Source organism: Bufo gargarizans, chromosome 2, assembly GCF_014858855.1.
Source record: "Bufo gargarizans isolate SCDJY-AF-19 chromosome 2, ASM1485885v1, whole genome shotgun sequence".
Taxonomy (NCBI): Eukaryota; Metazoa; Chordata; class Amphibia; order Anura; family Bufonidae; genus Bufo; species Bufo gargarizans.
The window spans coordinates 30,803,072-30,822,002 of record NC_058081.1 but is presented as its reverse complement, the minus strand read 5'-3'; the positions used below and the strand labels follow the sequence as shown (position 1 = coordinate 30,822,002).

The 18,931-nt window shown below is 39.4% G+C and overlaps 1 protein-coding gene across 1 annotated transcript in view; it reads right to left on the bottom strand.

The window, feature by feature from the left end:
* Positions 1-219: 219 nt before the first annotated feature.
* The window catches only part of LOC122927155 (venom factor-like), a 61,420-nt gene continuing 42,708 nt past the window's right edge, over positions 220-18,931 (bottom strand). Inside the window, 16 exon segments of the mRNA XM_044278752.1 lie at positions 220-429; positions 431-482; positions 2,286-2,421; positions 3,985-4,068; positions 5,320-5,403; positions 5,575-5,664; positions 8,279-8,384; positions 9,026-9,115; positions 10,089-10,176; positions 10,762-10,813; positions 14,031-14,121; positions 14,653-14,712; positions 14,820-14,978; positions 16,589-16,752; positions 16,915-17,065; positions 18,686-18,784. Of these exon segments, the coding sequence (XP_044134687.1) occupies positions 340-429; positions 431-482; positions 2,286-2,421; positions 3,985-4,068; positions 5,320-5,403; positions 5,575-5,664; positions 8,279-8,384; positions 9,026-9,115; positions 10,089-10,176; positions 10,762-10,813; positions 14,031-14,121; positions 14,653-14,712; positions 14,820-14,978; positions 16,589-16,752; positions 16,915-17,065; positions 18,686-18,784 (1,596 nt within the window). The 3' untranslated portion in view covers positions 220-339.

Here is an 18,931-nt window from a genome sequence, read left to right as displayed (position 1 = left end):
AGTCGCTCTCCACTCTGGCTAATTGATAGATGATGAATAACCTGTCTTGTAAAAAAGAAACCCCTTTAAAATACTTTTGGATTCATTGTTTTATACTATAAAACATTTATCTGTACTTATTATATGCGATCAGACAAGAGGATCTCCAATGGTCTTCCCTTGCCAATTTTAGGACATGTATTGCAGTTTATGAATAATATAATGAGTGATGTGAAACCATTGGTCAGAAACAACTTTTATCGATGTATTCATTCTTAACATATACAATGAGAATATGAAAACAGGGATGTTCAAAGAGAATATTAAAACGGAAATGAGGGGTGAGAAGTCCAATATAATTTAACTGATACATCCACGGAAATCCATCTCATCAATAAAGTTGAAGAATTCATCACAGAGTGATGCAAACTCAGCTTTCTGGCAATCCCGGTTCAGTTGGCCAGTTTTCAATCCATGTGTCCTTGGTTATCATGTAGGCAAATCTGTAGGGGAACAAAAATTTTAAGTGTGGGACAAGTCCAGAACATCTAGGTAGAGCCATTAGGATATTTTATCCTTATATTCTACTATGTACATGATTATCTAGTCCACTGCAATGGCCAATAGAAAGCAGAGAGATCTGATGGTGACCAACGCACTCCACTAGCAGTAGGACATCCACTGATCATAAAGTGATGACATATCCTAGCAACATGTGCAATGCACCCTTAAACTCTTGAGGACCGGCTTTGGATATAACCATTTTTATATGGTCTTACTTTTTTTAAAATTTTTGTATGTAGCTTTGATTTTTGCTGGACAAGCTGACCTTTGTCCTGAACATCATTGTTCTCATCTATGCCACTTTTCATGTTCTTAAATAGGTTTTCTCAACTTACTTACACATAATTCACCTGTAGAAGAAAATTGGTAATATACTTATTGTCCAGAAGTTGCCGGTATCCGGGTCTGCCTCACAGCAGCTCCTCTTCTAAAAATCCTGCTTCTGCCAATGTTATGTCCCAGGTTTTCCCATTGGGCTATGGATGGAATGTAACTTACACTGTGGACCTTGCCAGGACTATTCCTCTCCCTGGTACATGCACAGATGTGGTTGATGAATAAGTTTACACATGCACCAATGAGAGGAATAGTTCTGGCTCCATCTGCAGCTGAACTGACATCTCATCAAAAGTCCAGACTGGAAATGACATGATTTTGTCAGAAGCTGGATTCTCAGAAAAGGAGCATCCCATGACTGGGCTCCTGAGCAGCCGATCTGCACAACTTCAGGACTTTAAGTATATTGTAGACTTTATCATACAGGTATGCTATGTGTAATTAAAGGGGCTGTCCCATAAAAGATATTCAGCAGTTTTAAAACCAGCACCTGGATGCATGAAAAAAAAAATCTAGTTACGCCACTGAGCTACTCTTATTTCTCTGTCCACCTTGCTGAGGTGGATGCACACGCTCAGTTCCATCCTTCATATGCCTCCTGAGCTGTGATTCGGAAAGAGATGAAACAGAAAGGACATGCCCCCTTAGCTGCAGCAAAAAGGACATGCTCCCTGAGCTGCCAGCTTGATATAAATCTAGCAGAGCAATTAGAAAAATAAATGTGGAGATCTCTGGATTCATACGAAGTACAGGTCTGGTTCTATCTTGGTTAGGGTACTTTCACACTTGCATTAAACTTTTACGATATTGAGTTCCGTCCTAGGGGCTCTATACCGGAAAAAAACTAATCAGTTTTATCCTAATGCAATCTGAATGGAGAGCAATCCGTTCAGTATGCATCAGGATGTCTTCAGTTCAATCACTGTATCGTTTTTGGACGGAGAAAATACCGCAGCATGCTGCAGTATTTTCTCCGTCCAAAATTTCGGAACACTTGCCGGAATGCCGGATCTGGCATTATTTTCCATTGAAATGCATTAATGCTGAATTCGACCCCAATAGTCCTGGATAAACGGATCCGGTTTTGTGGTCTGCGCATGTGCAGACCTTTTAAAATGTCAAAAAGAAAAATACCGGATCCGTTTTTCCAGGTGACAACCGGAGAGACGGATCCGGTATTGCAATGCATTTGTGAGATGGATCTGCATCCGGAACGTCTACAAATGGTATTCGTTTGTATACAGATTGCCGGATCGGAACTGCCTGCTTGAATCCAACAACGCAAGTGTGAAAGTACCCTGAGAAAGACATTGTCATGAGCTATATGATATCTGATTTTCATTTTTTACATTAATCATGGGATAACCCCTTAAAGGTGACTATGTGTGACCCACTAGGTCACTTACCCATTCGCAGTATTCCACAGATCTTTGCTCACTCCCCAGATCACATAGTCTTTGCCTTCCTCCAAGTTCAAGACGTTACTACATTTAGCATGGCTGATAAAATTGCGTTTCTCATTGGCAACACCTACATCCGTACCTGAAAACGGAAAAAGTATGTTAATATTATTAATAGTGTTAGGCGTGAATATTCGAATCACAAATATTAATCGCGAATATCGGTACTTCGAGATTTTTTTTTATATTCTAGTTTTTTTTTTCATCTGAACCCATGATCCCTCCCTGCTTGTTGCTTTTGGGCCAATGAGAAGGCTGCAATGTCTTTGTCAGAGCTTAGCAACATCCCTAGCTACCAATAGGAAAGTTCCTACCCCCTTACTATACGAGAACCTCCCCAGCAGCCATTTTCTACAGTTTTATGGAGTTCTGAGAGAGAGAGAGCAGTGTCATTGCTGTGCTCTGTGCTTTACTGTTTAATTACATTAGATAGTTAGTTAGCTCATATATATAATACAGATAGTTAGTCGGAGATAGTCAGTATAGGTTAGATCCTGATATAGTATAGATAATAGGTTCTGCTGTCCATACATACATGCTACAGACATAGTGCACCAATCAGTAAAATGTAGTTAGACCTGCCAAAATGTAAAGTTTTACTTATTGCGCCAAAATATTTGCATCATTAGTGTCGATTAGCGCAATGGCGAATATATTGGAGCACTCTATCTGCATATAAAGCCATTTTTAATGTTCTGCCGTGCCAACCATTTCCTCCAGTCTCAGGAAACTTCTAGAAGCTTGGGAAATGTAGCAAAAGTGACTCACGCCTGTATTGCGCACACATTACGCGAATATTACATTGACGATTTTCGCAATCAAGAAAATAATAGTGAATTCTTGAATTCGCAAATATACGACAAATATTCTACAAAATATTCACAAAATATCGGGAATTCGAATATTGCCCCGAACGCTTATCACTAATCATTGACAAATAAGCGGCAGTTTCTGCTTGTATGAGAGATAGAAACTGTTGATACTTATTAGAGATGAGCCAATTGATTCTAAAATTTGTAAATTCTATTCAAATTTCTGATTCTAGCAAATACAAATTTATTGTGATGAGACAAATTAACTCAGTCTGTAGATCTGAAGTGGTATTCCCATCTCAGAAATTGATGGCATATCGCTAGGATATGCCATCATTGTCGGATAGGTGCAGGTTCCACCTCTGGGACTCGCACCCATCTCCACAACCGGTTCCCCAAAGTGAAGGAGAGTACACCATAAAAGTGTAGCAACCCTCCATTTACCCCTATGGGAGTTACGAATATAAAGGACAGCGCTTGCTTGGCTATTTTTGAAACTCCCATGGCAATGAACGTAGAGCATGGTGTACTCTCCTTCATTTCAGGGGCCCTGTCCTGGAGATAGGAGACAGAGGACCGGCACCTATCTGAAATTGATGCCTAATCCTACAGATATGCCGTCAATGTCTGCGAAGGGCAACCCACTTCAATATCGCTTGATCTTTATTTCAACCCCCACATGGTAAAGTCAAGCAACATATACTAAGCTATATTTTTTACAGCCCTTTAGGGGAAACAAAAAGTAGGAGTCCACATATAAGATCTGATGACATAGTCTTTTGATGTAAGTAAAATATAGCAATGCATGAATGAAATGCACAAATGTAACTTACCTTCCTTAATGACGGTAATAATTGTCATGACATAGTTGTCATAGTTATCACCCTTCTGAATCTCCGTCAGGGTTGCCTTAAAAACTGGAAGTAAATAATTTTATAAGATTTTATGAACAGATATAGTGGATTGCATCTACACTAAAACCTCCAGTGATAGTATTCAATGAAATGATTCTACTATTTTGTGTACACCGCTGACATGTAGACCTATTTGTCGCTATGGTTACAGACTACATATTTCATGAGTAGTCTGATCATGCAGTCATACTTCTTTCCATCTGTCCCTTACTTCTGAATGTTTGCTAGTAAAACAGAAACAAATGGAAGCCAGAGTGTAGTGATAGGATGAGGACAGCAGTCACACCTGGGCCTTGGTGCCTGAGAGGGCCTACATGCCACCTTGACACATAAGAAGACTTCAATATTACAATTGGCACATTGTAGATCAGGGGTCTTGTTAAAGCTTTTGTCTTGGGTTTTAAGAACTTTAAGTTAAAGATGTTTTTCAAGACCAAGAGATCAGTGGGGATCCAACACCCAGGACGTCCCCCGATCAGCTGTTAGCGGAAGCCAAAGATTACATAAGTAAATAGTGTATAGAGCCAGAATAACATAGCCCCGTACACTGTGTAGTGATCATTCGCGAATGCTGCAGCTGTTAATCCTATTTCAGTGAATGGAAGCAGATTTGCTGTACCTATAGATAGTTCATCAACATGTTAGTCTCAGAAAGCCGTCTTTAAGCTCCTGGATGAAGGGAAATATGACTGCAAGCAGGAGCATAGCTAAAGTTTCATGGGCCCTGGTGCAAGAGTTCAGTTTGGGCCCCCCTTTCCTCAGTGCTTTGCGCCCAGGGAGGAGGGAAGAACATAGCCTTTCTGCTGCCTGGGGTAAAGAATTGAAATGGCACAACCCCCCCCCCCCCTCCCATGCCAAATTCTTGTCCCCTTCCGTCCAGCCAAAAATCAGAGATGTCACTTGACCAGAATGCAATTTCTACAATACTGTTGTCTTATTATGTGGCACAAGGGTCTTTGGACCCCCTCAGGCTCCTGGGCCTCTGCACCCCGTATTATAGCTATGCCCCTAACTGCAGGATCGGACTAGACAGAGTTTGGCATCAATGTGGTGCACAATAAACAACTGTCTTTACTGTGTACTACGTCTTAAAGATGTCCAAATGACCAAAATCCTAGAATCACTGATATATTTTTTCAAGTTTTAAGAAAATAGATATAAAAAATCCTAAAACATAATATCAATACATTAATAAATTTGGAGTAAGTCTGAATATGAATATGTAACATGAAAATCACATTGTAAAGATCTTACCATAATCCACACCAGGTTCACAAGCCTTATTTACTCGCTCAAGCGCATTCACATTATCAAGCTGTTGCTGCAAAAAGCAATTCTCTGAAAAATGAAAGGGACAATGAATAGACTCAAAAATTTCTAAACAAAATTCTACAGAAAAGGAATTAACAAACACTTGGGATGTATAGACCATATCAACCAATTAGTCTTTAAACAAAGATTAGATAGTTCCCCCATTGCTAAAACTAGATTATAGTTATGTCCTCTTACCTTCTGCACAGCGACATATATCTCCCTTACAAATCTTGCCCAGAAGTTTGCTTCCTTCCTCCAAATGGTAGAATTTAGTGCAACGGTTTTCTGTGGGGTAGAGAAAAATCATTAAAAAAAAGTTTTTTGTACAACTGATTATTGAAATGTTAACATTTTCTCACTACTGGTGAGCTGTGGTCCAGGAGGTTGAGACCAATCACACATTTCAATAAAGTGAAAATATAGTACTACACAACGACCATTCAAATGTATGGTCAACCATGTAATGCCATAGTTGGTCCACACACAGAAGAGAGATTTCTGATGGAGAAGATCCATGATGTCCAAATGCTTGTTAAATATATTTTTGCTAGTAACCATGATAAATCTGGAACCATCTTCGATTTTAGACTGATATGACATAAGACATTTATTATAAAACAAGTTGAAATGAATGGTCAACCATATAATACCATTGTTGGCTGAAATGGCCCAGAGAGGGAGTTATTCAAATATTTTTGCCAATACCAGAGTAAATCTGGTGCCATCTTCGATTTTAGTTTCATATGACTAATGACCATCGTTATATAGGTTCTAAACATCTGCACTTTTATTACTTAAAATAAAGAGGTTATTTTTTATTTATTTTTTACTTCTGGTCCCTGCTGGACTGGAAGCGTGCCGTCTACATACAAGTCACTGCTGCCAGACCATCAATGACCTCAGCAATATAGCGAATATTCGAGAAAAAAAATGAATATAGAGCAATTTAGCTAATATAGTGCTATAAACTTCTTTGTCTAATACAGGCATGCTCAACCTGCGGCCCTCCAGCTGTTGTAAAACTACAACTCCCATCGTTACCTGACAGCCTACAGCTATCATCCTACAGAAGGGCACTGTGGGAGTTGTAGTTTTACAACAGCTGGAGGGCCGCAGGTTGAGCATCCCTGGTCTAATAGTTGTAATTTTTTTCTCATCTGAAGGTCAGATTGGAAAAGCATTTCAACTAGTGAAATAAAAGATTATAGCACTATATTAGCAAAATTGCTCTATATTAGGTTTTCTTTTTCGAATATTCGCTATATTGTTATATATTCATGTTTTAGAATACTACGAATATTCTAAAAAACTAATATATTTTTTTTTTTCAAATATTCGTAATATTCTAAAACAAGAATATATAGCAATATAGCGAATATTCTGAAAAAAAAATAGTTTTTTTCTCATATGAAGATCAGATTGGAAAAAATGTACAACTATTAAAAATAAAAAAGATTATAGCACTATATTGGCTAAATTGCTCTACATTCGTTTTTTTTAGAATATTCGCTGCATTGCTATATATTCTTGTTATTCGTAATATTCTAAAACAAGAAAATATAGAATTACAGCGAGTATTCGAAAAAAAACTAATGTAGAGCAATTTAGCTAATATAGTGCTATAATCTTTTATTTTCCAATCTGAACTTTAGATGATAAAAAATTACAACTATTAGACAAAGAAGATTATAGCACTATATTAGCTAAATTGCTCTATATTAGTTTTGTTTTGAATATTCACTATATTGTTATATATTCTTGGTTTAGAATATTACGAATATTCCCAAAAACTAATATGTTCGTTTTTTTCGAATATTCGTAATATTCTAAACCAAAAATATATAGCAATATAGTGAATATTAGAAAAAAAACGAATATAGAGCAATTTAGCTAATATAGTGCTATAATCTTTTTTTTCAATAGTTGACATTTTTTTCCAATCTGAACTTCAGATGAGAAAAAATTTATAACTATTAGACAAAGAAGATTATAGCACTATATTAGCTAAATTGCTCTATATTAGTTTTTTTCGAATATTCGCTATATTGCTATATATTCTCGCTTTAGAATATTACGAATATTCAAAAAAACTAATATATTCGATGTAGTGCTATGACTCATTGGCCCACAAGCAAGAAGCAGGAAGGAATCATGTTTTTTCTCGTTAATAAAAATTTGCATTACGAAAGTAATATTACGCATATTACGCGATCATTACCTTGTCGATCTTTCGAGTAAAAAAAAAGTAGAATATAACGAATATTCGAATTCGCGAATATTCTACAAAATATTTGCAAAATATTGCAAATTCTAATATGACCCCTGCAGCTCACCACTAATTAGTACACATAAAACCTGCCCTAATCAGATAGGAGGACAAGTTACTTCATAATGCTGAGGTAAAGAGCTGCCTCACCCTCCGCTCTGCTCTACTTGTCAGGGATTATTTTCCTGAATACAGTTTAATATGTTATTTAGCTGAATCTCTGTAGGAATGGAGCTCATGAAGAGACATAAAGTAAAGAAAGGATGGACAGGACAGACTGTGGTAATGGACACTGCATACAAGTGCTGCTCATTGGGTACATCTGCGCATGAACTCAATTCCAACAGATAATCAGCTAAAGATCTTATCATATGTATTGAGAATCATAATCCCTGACAATGAGGCAGCTATTTAGCTCAGTGTGAAGTAACTTGTCCTCCTGTGTGATTAGGACTGGTTTTGTGTACTAATAGGACAGCAGCCATTTTGTTTTTCCTAATGATTGCTCCCCAGACAAACGAGCTATTTTAAGATATTTGAGAATATATTTATAATGAAGTTATATTTAAGTATTTAAATTTTCTTAATTCTCGGAGAACCCCTTTAAAGAGGCTGTTGTGACTAGGATTTTACCTGGAGAGTAATAGTCGTACACTGTGACAGATCCAGGCTGTATAAGTCCTACTTCGAAGTATTGATGAAGGTGGAATTTTAGACATTCATCTTCGTTGTGGGGAATCTAAAAATAAAACACAGTTCAAAATAAAACTACTTTATAAAGTGAGAGAAGACAAAGGTGCCTTCTAAAGGAATTTATGGTTGATGCGACACATTTTCTACCCTCCTAAAATGCTGTTGAATGTTAATACAGACACATTACCAAGTTGAGACACCCCAATTAACCATTAATGGGGTATTCCAAACTTGGACATTTATGACATATCCACATGATATTGAATGTCTGATGGACTTGTGTGCCCCTGACCCCCTGATATGGCCCTGAGAATGTCCAACTTTAGATATCTATGGCTTAAAGTGTTCAAAATAGAAGAGGGTTGGTTTGGAAAGCCCAATTCCATATACCCTATAAGGGGATTCTGAACCCTAACTTCCAGATTCTCTAAGAGATTGTATCTGATTTCCAGGAATCCAGTGGCAGAAGATTCTGTGATCATCTCATATTTAAAGAATCCCTTTAAATGAAAGGTATTGGCGACAAGTGGTTGACTCATAAACACAACTCATGTCCATATTCCTTATTGTGACATTTGGAAGTCATAGATGTGGAGTCTGCCCCCCTCTATGAGCCAAGACAAAGATTTACTCTTTCAGAGAGGTTCCCACCCTGGCCCATCCATGCAAAAACAAGCAATTTCTTACCCGGTCAAGGTACATAATCAATGTGCCTTTATCAAATACGCCTTCTTTGATCTCAAAGTTGGAGATGGATCTGTCCACTACTTTTTTAAGCTGTAAATAAAGGAAGTGTTCACTTTTTTAAAATCTTGGAAACATCACATAAAATATAAAAAAGTAACAGACATTTAGATTCTTAAACATATGTAACCTTCAAATCAAATGGGTTCCAAGTGAAAAAAATTAAGCTGATCAGTTTTCATTAGCATTAAACCAAATCTACTATATGTACAGAACCCTGCAAAAAATATGTGATATGGACAGCGGGCAATTACTGCAGTTCATTTGCAGCAAACTTTTTGGTGCTTTGGAGACTCTCACAAACTAAACAAAAGTAACGTGTCCCACAGAGCTATATGATCAGTGTAAAGCATCTCAAGTAGGTGACAGACTCCCTTTAATGTTTTCTTGAATACAAGTTTAACGATGATAAGAAGGAAAATCTTGTACTAGATGGTTATGGCTTCTTTATAATTTCTAATTAGCTGTATTTGCAATTTTTTTGCCTGGTTTCTTGTACATTATTGTAAGGGAATACATATTTGTATGACAAAGTCCTTAAAGCTTCTCAATAATTTGCTTTTGATAATGAGACCCTTAGTCCCCTCATCATCTGGTCTACTCTGGACATCTGATTAGACCATTGTTTAAATGTCATTAGGGCTCATGCACACAACTTTATGTATTTTATGGTCTTTAAAACACAGATCCACAAAAATACGGATGTCCGTGTGGCATCCATATTGCATCCGTTTGTTTTCTTTTTGCGGATCCATTGCAACAATGCCTATCCTTGTCTGCAAAATGGACAAGAATAGGACATGTTCTATCTTTTTTGTGGAATGGCCATGTGGACATGCGGAAACAGAATGCACAGTCATTTCCGTTTTTTTGCAGACCCATTGAAGGGAAATGTTCCGCATACGGCCACAAAAAAAAAAAAAATGGAATTGACACTGAAAAAAATATGTCTGTGTGCATGAGCCCTAAAGCAGATGTTCAACTCTTAAACCTGATCGGAACTCACCTTATTAAGGTCATTTATATCTGGAACATAACCAGTCATCATAGACATATCAATGATGGACATGGTGGCATCTTGGTTCTTAAGGAATCTGCAAAAAGGAACAGATTCTAAATGTAGTCTACTATCTGAGAACTGTACATACATTATATTACTGTATCCTCTTGACACTCCATAGTGATAAAACTCCAGTCCAACAAGCAAACAAACATTTTTTTGCCTCCAGGTAAAGATATTTTCCATAATGCAAATGTATTTCTCCAAAGATCACTCGTTATTTTAAAAATTTGTATTCTTCTTGGATGATAGTGAAGTAAACACCGAAATAATATTTCTTTGGAAATCCCCTTTTATTATAAGGGTCTCCCAATCATAGACGAAATGAAGACTTGCAACGATCTCATCAAAATCAATGGACTGGTCGTGTAATGCATAGACACACCAGGTACTCAAGAGCGAGACACTCTTTCCTCTGGCTAATAGATAAAAGCTTTAAATGTGGACTAAACCAGTCAATCCCAACTAAATGACGACATGTACAATCTGCGGGAAATTTTTACAAAAAGGCAAAATGGGATTGTTTTAATGGTAATGTTATCTAGCAACTCTCCTACTTCCATCCAATATTATTCTACTAAAGTTCACATCAACATTATTAGCTACTTATGGAACTTACCTCGTACAAATAGTAATGGAAACAGTTGAAAGGGCCTCTTTAGGTCTCTTAACTGTGTGGAAGATTTCAAGGATATGTTAAATTTCATATATGATTTCACTTAAAGGAGTTGTCAAATTCTCCCTCCGATTCCCCACTCTACCCAATCCCTGATTCTTCTGATATTCCATTGTTCCTGGTCCCATCTAATACACAGAAAATGACTGCTCAGCCAATCACAGGTTCACTGTGACCAGTGATTGTTTGAGCAGTCATTTCCGTGTATCAAGAGGGAACAGGAGGTACAGACTAATGGAGACCTGAAAGAAACTTCTGTCTCAAATTGAAGGGGTTGTCCATGGTCTGTGTTTTATCCAGAAACAGTGCCTTAGTTATCCATGGGTTTGTCAAGTGAAGTGGGCTGAGCTAAAATACTAAACACACACCATGTATGGTGCTCTTATTCAGTTTCCAGTGTAGGGCAGTAGAGAGTGGGTTCAGGTGCACCTCTTAGGCTACTTTCAGATCAACAGGCACTATGATCTGGCCGCAGACAACACAGCATGCAGCGGTTTGTGTCCGGTCAATTCTCAGCATTTATACTTAATGGGGCTGGCAGGCATTTCAGTTTCATCCAGCAGTGTCGGATGCAGAGAATTTCGGCAGGTTGTTCTCTGCTGGAACAGCATGCCTAAATTTACACAGCAGGCATGAAAGTAGCCTTATATAGAAGCTCAACCCTGGTCCTAGAGCAAGTCAACCTTCACAGACCAATCTTAAATATCAAAGTTATTCAGAAAGAAAGCATCTCACATGTATGACCAGCTTAAAAGGGTTATGCAGTGTTTTACAAGTGATGGCCTATCCACAGGATAGCCCATCACTATCTAATCAGTGTGGGTCCAACGCCCCGCACCCTCCGCCAAGTAGCTCCAGTGCTGGAAGTTTGTGCAGGAACTACACAGTTGCATTTACTATATAGTGGATGGAGCTGGTTACTGCAGTGCTCCTCCCATTGAAGTGAAAGGAGGAGCAGTATAGTAATCAGAGGAAAGAGCTAGACAGCTCCTTTAAAGAAAACTAGCCTGACTCTGACCTATGTTGAAGCCAGAATGGTATTTTTTTATTTTCTGCTTTTATGACCATTACGTGTGTGAGATATTTGGTGTCTTTATTTTTACACACACAATGGGTGCTTTGTATGGAAGTGCTGGTGTTGGAATTGGAATTTGCCATTAGTGAAGCACAGAGGATTTCTTTCCTCCCTGTTTTGACCAGTTTAAAGGCATCTATAGTGTTTACAAGGAGGGGAAGAATACTGGCTCCAAGAAGAAGACTTTCCTAGAAGTCTCTGTATTCACTGTATATTTTCAGTGTTTTAATGTATTTAATGAGCTCAAGCACTATATTGCATCGGTACAGTAGAGCGTAATGGTCATCAACCTATTTTTACTCTCTGGAAGTCATATACATGACAAATATGGGCTCTACTATTTCATCAAGGCAAAACTTGGGGCTAGTCGTTGTGTCACACATTTTATTTAATAGGGAAATAATGTTTTTGATCATTTTACTCTAGTCAATGGTTCTAATGCTGAAAACCACCACTTGAGAAGATGTCGCTATCACCTAAACCAGATTTACTTTGTAAGGTTTTCACTTACACTATTTTTCAGTATGCTTATTGGATATCTTATTTGACAAGACCACCCCTCTAGAAGACCATAGTTAATGCCATTTTGGGTGGTCATCCCAAAGAGGTTTCACTCTACTTGACTGGAAACATACAGAGGCATAGTGTCATGGATGTGTCTCAGTCTCTGTGTTGTTTGCCTTGACACGTTTGCCGTGCATGCTGGTTGCCTGTGGCAACGTGTAGTTTGTGCAGCATGTGTGTACACTTCTCATTTAAGGTTTGTTTCCCTTCCCTGTCTGGAGCTTGTGTGGTTACCTACCTGGCTGGGTGTGGTCACTAGGTGCTTATATTGCCTATGGCTGGTAGCCTGGAGTTTAGTTGTCCTCCAGCCTCTGTTGGTGCTGGTCTGGAGCTATGCTTTAGTCCTAGGTATTCCATCTGCCCAGTTATTGAGGGCCACCTAGTGAGACAGCAATGTCATCCTGTTGTTACCATGTCTTCCTATCTTACCAGTTTCTATGTATGGTGTGGTTTATGTTCAGGGTTTGTGTTGTATGTCGGGTCTGTTTTGGTCTGTAAGGTCCTGGATGGATGCTAGACACTACCCTGTCTGTCTGTGCCTTCAGGGAGAGGAATCCTGGGTAACAACGAGTCAGTGATCAGCTCTGCCTGTGGCGGCCATGCATCCTGTCCACATGGGGGTCTGGGCAGTTATTGTTGTGCTGTATTTCCTTCCTGTTGTTGCGGCAGTTAAGTGCCTAGGATCCCGCGACCCTTGATCCAGTGGATATTATTTGCAGCTGAGTTCTTACCTGCCGATCCATTCTTCTCTTTATATGTGAATGTTATGGGGAATTCCTTTAATTGTGGAATGTTCTAGGGGTTAGGTGAACACACTCTGGAACATGACATTTGTTTTGTCTTCCCCCTTCCTTGCATCTAGGCCTGTGGGAGACTCCTGTTCATCCATATCTTGGATGAAGAGGTCGTCTCTAGTTCCTGACATTATTTCCAGGGATAATCAGGGCAATTCAGGGTCCGAGGTTCCGGTGTATGAGCTGTCCTACCATCTAGGTCCGCTCACATGGATAGGAGTCAGGGCAAAGATGAGGGTGGTATTAGGTGGTGCCCTGCTCCCTTTCCCCGGTGTTCAGGCCTAGTTTCTGTTCCCATTTGCCTTCGGTGTTTGGTGGGGAGTTTCCCCACACCCCAGCATGATAGTATGTCTCACATAGGTGGCCCTCAAAAACTGGGCAGATAGAATACATAGAACAGGAGCATAGCTTCAGCACCAACAGAGGCTGGAGAACAACTAAACTCCAGGCTACTAGCCACAGGCAATATAAGCACCTAGTGAGCACACCCAGCCAGGGAAGGAAAACAAACCTTAAAGGAGAAGTATACACACCTGCTGCAGAAACTACATGTTGCCCCAGGCAACCAGCATGCATGGCAATTGTGTCACGGCAAACAACACAGAGACCCAGACACAGCCAAGACACATGGTTACTGGTTACAGCTCTGTAATACTGATCTGTACTGTCTCCCTGTGGTCTCGTGCATGGTCCTTACATTGGGCATTGACAGGCATATCCCCACATCATGGCTTAGAAATATAAAATCACAAATGAATCACAAGATGCAAATATCTTACATTCAGGTTCCTCCTGAATTGTCACCGATACATCAAAGTTGTTGCATTTTCTCTCTTTCTCTGTCTCAAAGGCATGGAAAATGGAAAATACCTGGCAGATAAATAGAATTACATTTGTTAATGATTATCATAAGACGTATGAAAACTATATAACTCTATGGTTGTCTACCGTGCCTAGAGTCTGTTAGAAAATATTAAATACGTGGTGCTCCATAGTGTAAACCATCCTGATCATATAGGTTTGTGCAAAACTTAAGCTGGCACAACTCAGCATTGTGCTTGTTTAGTGCACATATAGGACTGCATCTCCTTTCCCACCTGATGATTCACTCAGAACCCATTACACTGATCAGAAGGAACAAAGAGGCGGAATTCCCATTGCTCTCATTTGTCCAGTGAAACACATTGAATTTTTTTTTATTGTTTTAACATTTTGAATAAACTGGACTAAGTACAGCGCCCTGGAATCCACCTCTTTCTTCCTTCGGATAGGATGGAGTATGCATTAGTCTAAAAGAAAGATTTAGGATGTTCCCCAGCAATGCTGTACAGAGTAGTTCTTCATTATCTCTATAAAGTATTTATTACAGGATTGTCTGAAAACGCCAACCTCTTCCCTTACCGTCAAAGTGCCTTGACCCTTCCCTTTAGCAGTGACTATAAAGTCTCCAACTTCTTTTGTCTGCAATGAAATAGATTAAGTAATGACAGTCCCAAGAAATTGTATTTCCATTCAAAACCAGTGACTTTTCTTTTACTACTGAGCCCATCACATCTCCAGGTTCTTACCTGTTCTGATCGGGCCAGCAGGGCGTTTCCAAGATTGAGACGATGAGTTATACGGTCGGATCTCCCAGGGAGTTGGAAGGAGACGTCCATGTCCAAGTCTTTGAAACCTGGTACATCTATCTGGTACTGAGCAAGGGCTTCAAACTGCATCATAGTGGACTATAATCCAAGAGAATAATGATATGAACAGTGCACCACCATAACCAAAGCACATAGAACAATACTACATTTATCAGAAACATGCTTGTGTTCATAGACCATGAGAAGATACTGGAAAAGCATTAAAAATAATCTAAAAATACATTTTTGCACAATGATAACAAAGGTTTCCAAAGCAAGAAAAAGATGATACCTGTGAGAATCTCCACAATGTTCCACTTTTGGCTACCAACTAATTTGGTATTCTACAACATACCATTCCTATCATTAGGACTTCTCTTGTGCTGCACCAAATATGCAAAACTCACTGCCAAGAACCATTATTATTGCTTTTAACACTCCGAGGTTTAAATATGCCTGCTCCAAGGTGAAGTGTGTCACATAACCATTGTCCATGGCCATAATGCAACCTGACTTGATCATAGATATTTCCACTCCCTCCTCTTCACAGCTAGCTGCACTTTGGCATCACTCTGCACTTCATATTTGTATAGGGGTGAGTGGTTACTGTAGCTATAATTATAATCCCAATATCAACACAACGGGTTTGTCCCCAGAAATAAATATACTGTACACCAGTTTAGGTCTAGGCAACAGTTCTTAGAAAAGATGCCTTAAAGGTTGAAAAGGTCCAAAGAAGAGAAACTAGCACCTATTCTTATGGAAATATATTGAATTTATCTTTTGCATGTTGAGCCAAAATGATCACCACTTGGCATAGGGAGGAACATCCCTTTTCGGCAAGACAGTATCATGCCTTATTCTGGTTTTTAGCTTCCTCTGGTTCAAAAGGGGAAAACAAGATTCTATATTTTAGCAATACCCCTTCCCTTTACTCATATCATCCTATATGCCTTGGACCTGATAGACATTTGATTTTTCTCCTGTAGAGTGTTAGCTCTTATGGGCAGGACCTCTGTCCTATAGAGTGTAAGCTTTAATGGGCGGGGACTTTTCTCCTGTGGACTGCAAGTTCTTATGGGCAGGAATTGCTCTCCTGAAGAGTGTAAGCTCTTAAGGGCAGGGACCTCTCTCCTATAGCTTGCAAGCCATTATAAGCAGGGAACTCTCTCCTGTAGAGTGTAAACTCTAATGATCAGGGACCTCTCTCCTGTAGTGTGTAGGATCTCCTAAATCATCCAATATGCCTTGGACCCGATGGACATTAGATTTTTATCCTGTAGAGTGTGAGCTCTTATGGGCATATACCTCTCTCCTGTAGAGTGTAAGTTCTTATCGGCAGGGAATTTTTTTCCTTTAGATTGTCAGCTGTTATGGACAGGACATTATCTGTCATTTTATTTGTTTCTTTTCCCAGGTATAAAGCACTGCAGAATATGTTGGTGCTATATAAGTACAGATTATCACTGTGTCCACATATTTTTTATACTGTAGATTCACAGTAAATTCACAAAATAGTTTCCTCTAGTGGACCTAAGGTCAAAGTTCAATTTATAAAAATATCTGCCTTCCCCATTAACTAGTAGAAAGAAATGAACAACCGTTATTGAAGCTAAAGCATGGGGCTGAGAGAGGTTGACATCTCTCAACATATCCCATGACAGACAAAATCATATTTAAAATATGTTCTGTACAGTTGAATGACTTACTTGCGTGGATCCCCAGATTTCTCCATAGTACCTCTGTTCAGTTAACCATTTCACCAGCGGTCCAGCCTTCTCAAACTCCTTCAACTTCAATAGGGTGAGAAGTGCGTAGGAGGTAGCTTCAAGGGATAAGAAGCGGGAGTTTGGTTCATTCCAGTGGTTGTTATCTGTAGAAAAAAAATAAAAAAAGGTTGGGCACAAAAAAATCCATGAACTCAACAATACTATCATCACATCATCTACCACCAATGAAATGAAGTATAAATAACTTCTTAAAGAAACCATTGATCTAACACGAGAAAGAAAATGGATAATTGCTGGTCTTCTACCTGTACATGCAGCCATTAGTATCCTGGAGTCCTCAAGTTTGCCAGCTTTAGCCAGTGCATAGGAAGTGATGGCGATGGAGTAGGGTTTCTTCAGGGAGTGATAACGATCGTTTAAATATTGTGCAGCCTTTTCAATGCTTGTAGCAACATTCTGTAAAATAACCATGATTAAAAATGGTTACAAAAATAAGTATAAGCTATGGTGATTGTATACTACAATCAGGTAAAATAATTTTTTATATGTTTCACTATTTGAGATCCGTGTTGCTCATAGGTGTGTTTTCATTTCACAGCACACCATGAGGGTAGGTATGGTATTGCATAAGAAAATATAGTAAATGCTATAATTGCTTGAAAAGTTATTAAAACGAGTGAGTGTTAGAAGACATATTTAGGCATACTACACCTATAGTTAGTGGGTTGTCTGACTTTTTTATAAAGCTCACGTACCTGTGATAAAATAGAAGAAAATCAAATACTAGTCACTTGATCCCCCCGTAAAGAAGTTGCATACTCCGCATAACTGCTCTAGCTAGTCACTGGCCCCAGCAGTCTTGTACCATATACAGCCGAGTGGTGACATGCAGCATATATTGCTGCAGTCAAGTAAAAAATTCCCATCGGTTAGGCCCAGACAGGTGGCTGATTACTTAAAGGGGGTATTCCCATCACATACAATAGGGGCATATTGCTAGGATATGCACCCATTGTCTGATAGGTGCGGGTCCCAGAGGTGGAGCGGGGAGAGCTGTGGCTGGAGGACCCCGGATTTCCCAGGGTCCGTCCACCACCTAGCGCTTCTCCCCGCTGCTTTCATACAAGCGAATGAGAGCGCGCCATGCACGCGCGGCCCCTGCTCCGATTCATTTCTATGGGGCAGACGGAAATAGCTGAGCCAGCGCTCGACTATTTTCGGCGGTCCCATTAAAATGAATGGAGGGCGGCTGCACATGCACAATGTGCCCTCCATTAATTTCCTCGCTCCGTTCTCGTTGTAGGTGCAGGTCCCAGAGGTGGGACCCGCACCTATTAAACAATGGGGGCATACCCTAGCGATATGCCCCCATTGTATGTGATGGCAAAACCCCTTTAAGTAGTGAGTATAGGACTTTCTATCACATTTAGGGGCTTTGGGGAGCTTAAAAAAAAGGCATAGGTGTAGAAAATGGTCTAAATTTAAGCCAGCAAGGAAGCTGGTTTACATTTAGACTGGCGGTGAATACACCAAAGTTATGTTAGAAGCCAGGCCTCTACATAACTTTCGGCAGATCCACCGTCAGCTAAAGGGCTTATTAAGACCGGAGTCTTAAACACTGCTGTTAATAAATGACTCCCATTGTCACCAAAATATCCAACTTTTCCCTGATTTCCTATTCCCTCACCACTTTTGAAAAAATTGGGTAGACCATGGGTGGGACAAGCTGTGGGCCAGAGGCAGAATCTCCATGGCCTAACACATTTACCAATATGTGCTTCGGATATCTGGCTCACATTGTACCCGAAATGTACACCAGCTACTTGCAAATTTCATCTTGTGGTGCCTGGAGATGGTACGCCAGTGAGGCTTCTTATTAAAACTGGCTTTAGAAACAACATTCAAAATAATTGCCACCACCAACACGGTATTATCTTTTAAAAGACCATGCTACAGTTGACCATGTCATTGATGTTATATCATCTCAACTGTACTTCACAAAAAGTAGGACCATAGTAAAGTGTAGAGAAGTTGACCTTTTGAGGGCAATGTGTTTAATGGAGAGGAGGAACTTACAACTTGGTCTTTACAGGTTTCTTCACTAGTCAACATGGCGATGAGGACGAAGGCTGTAAGACTAGAATCCAACTCAACAGCACCTGTTTTTATACCACCCTATGTAATGAAAAGAATACACTTACATAATGCTACTACAAAAAACATTCCCAATCTCAGCAGTAGATTTAGGCCTATTGCACACGACCGTATGGCTTTTTCAGTGTTTTGCGGCCTGTTTTTCACGAATCCGTTGTTCCATTTTTT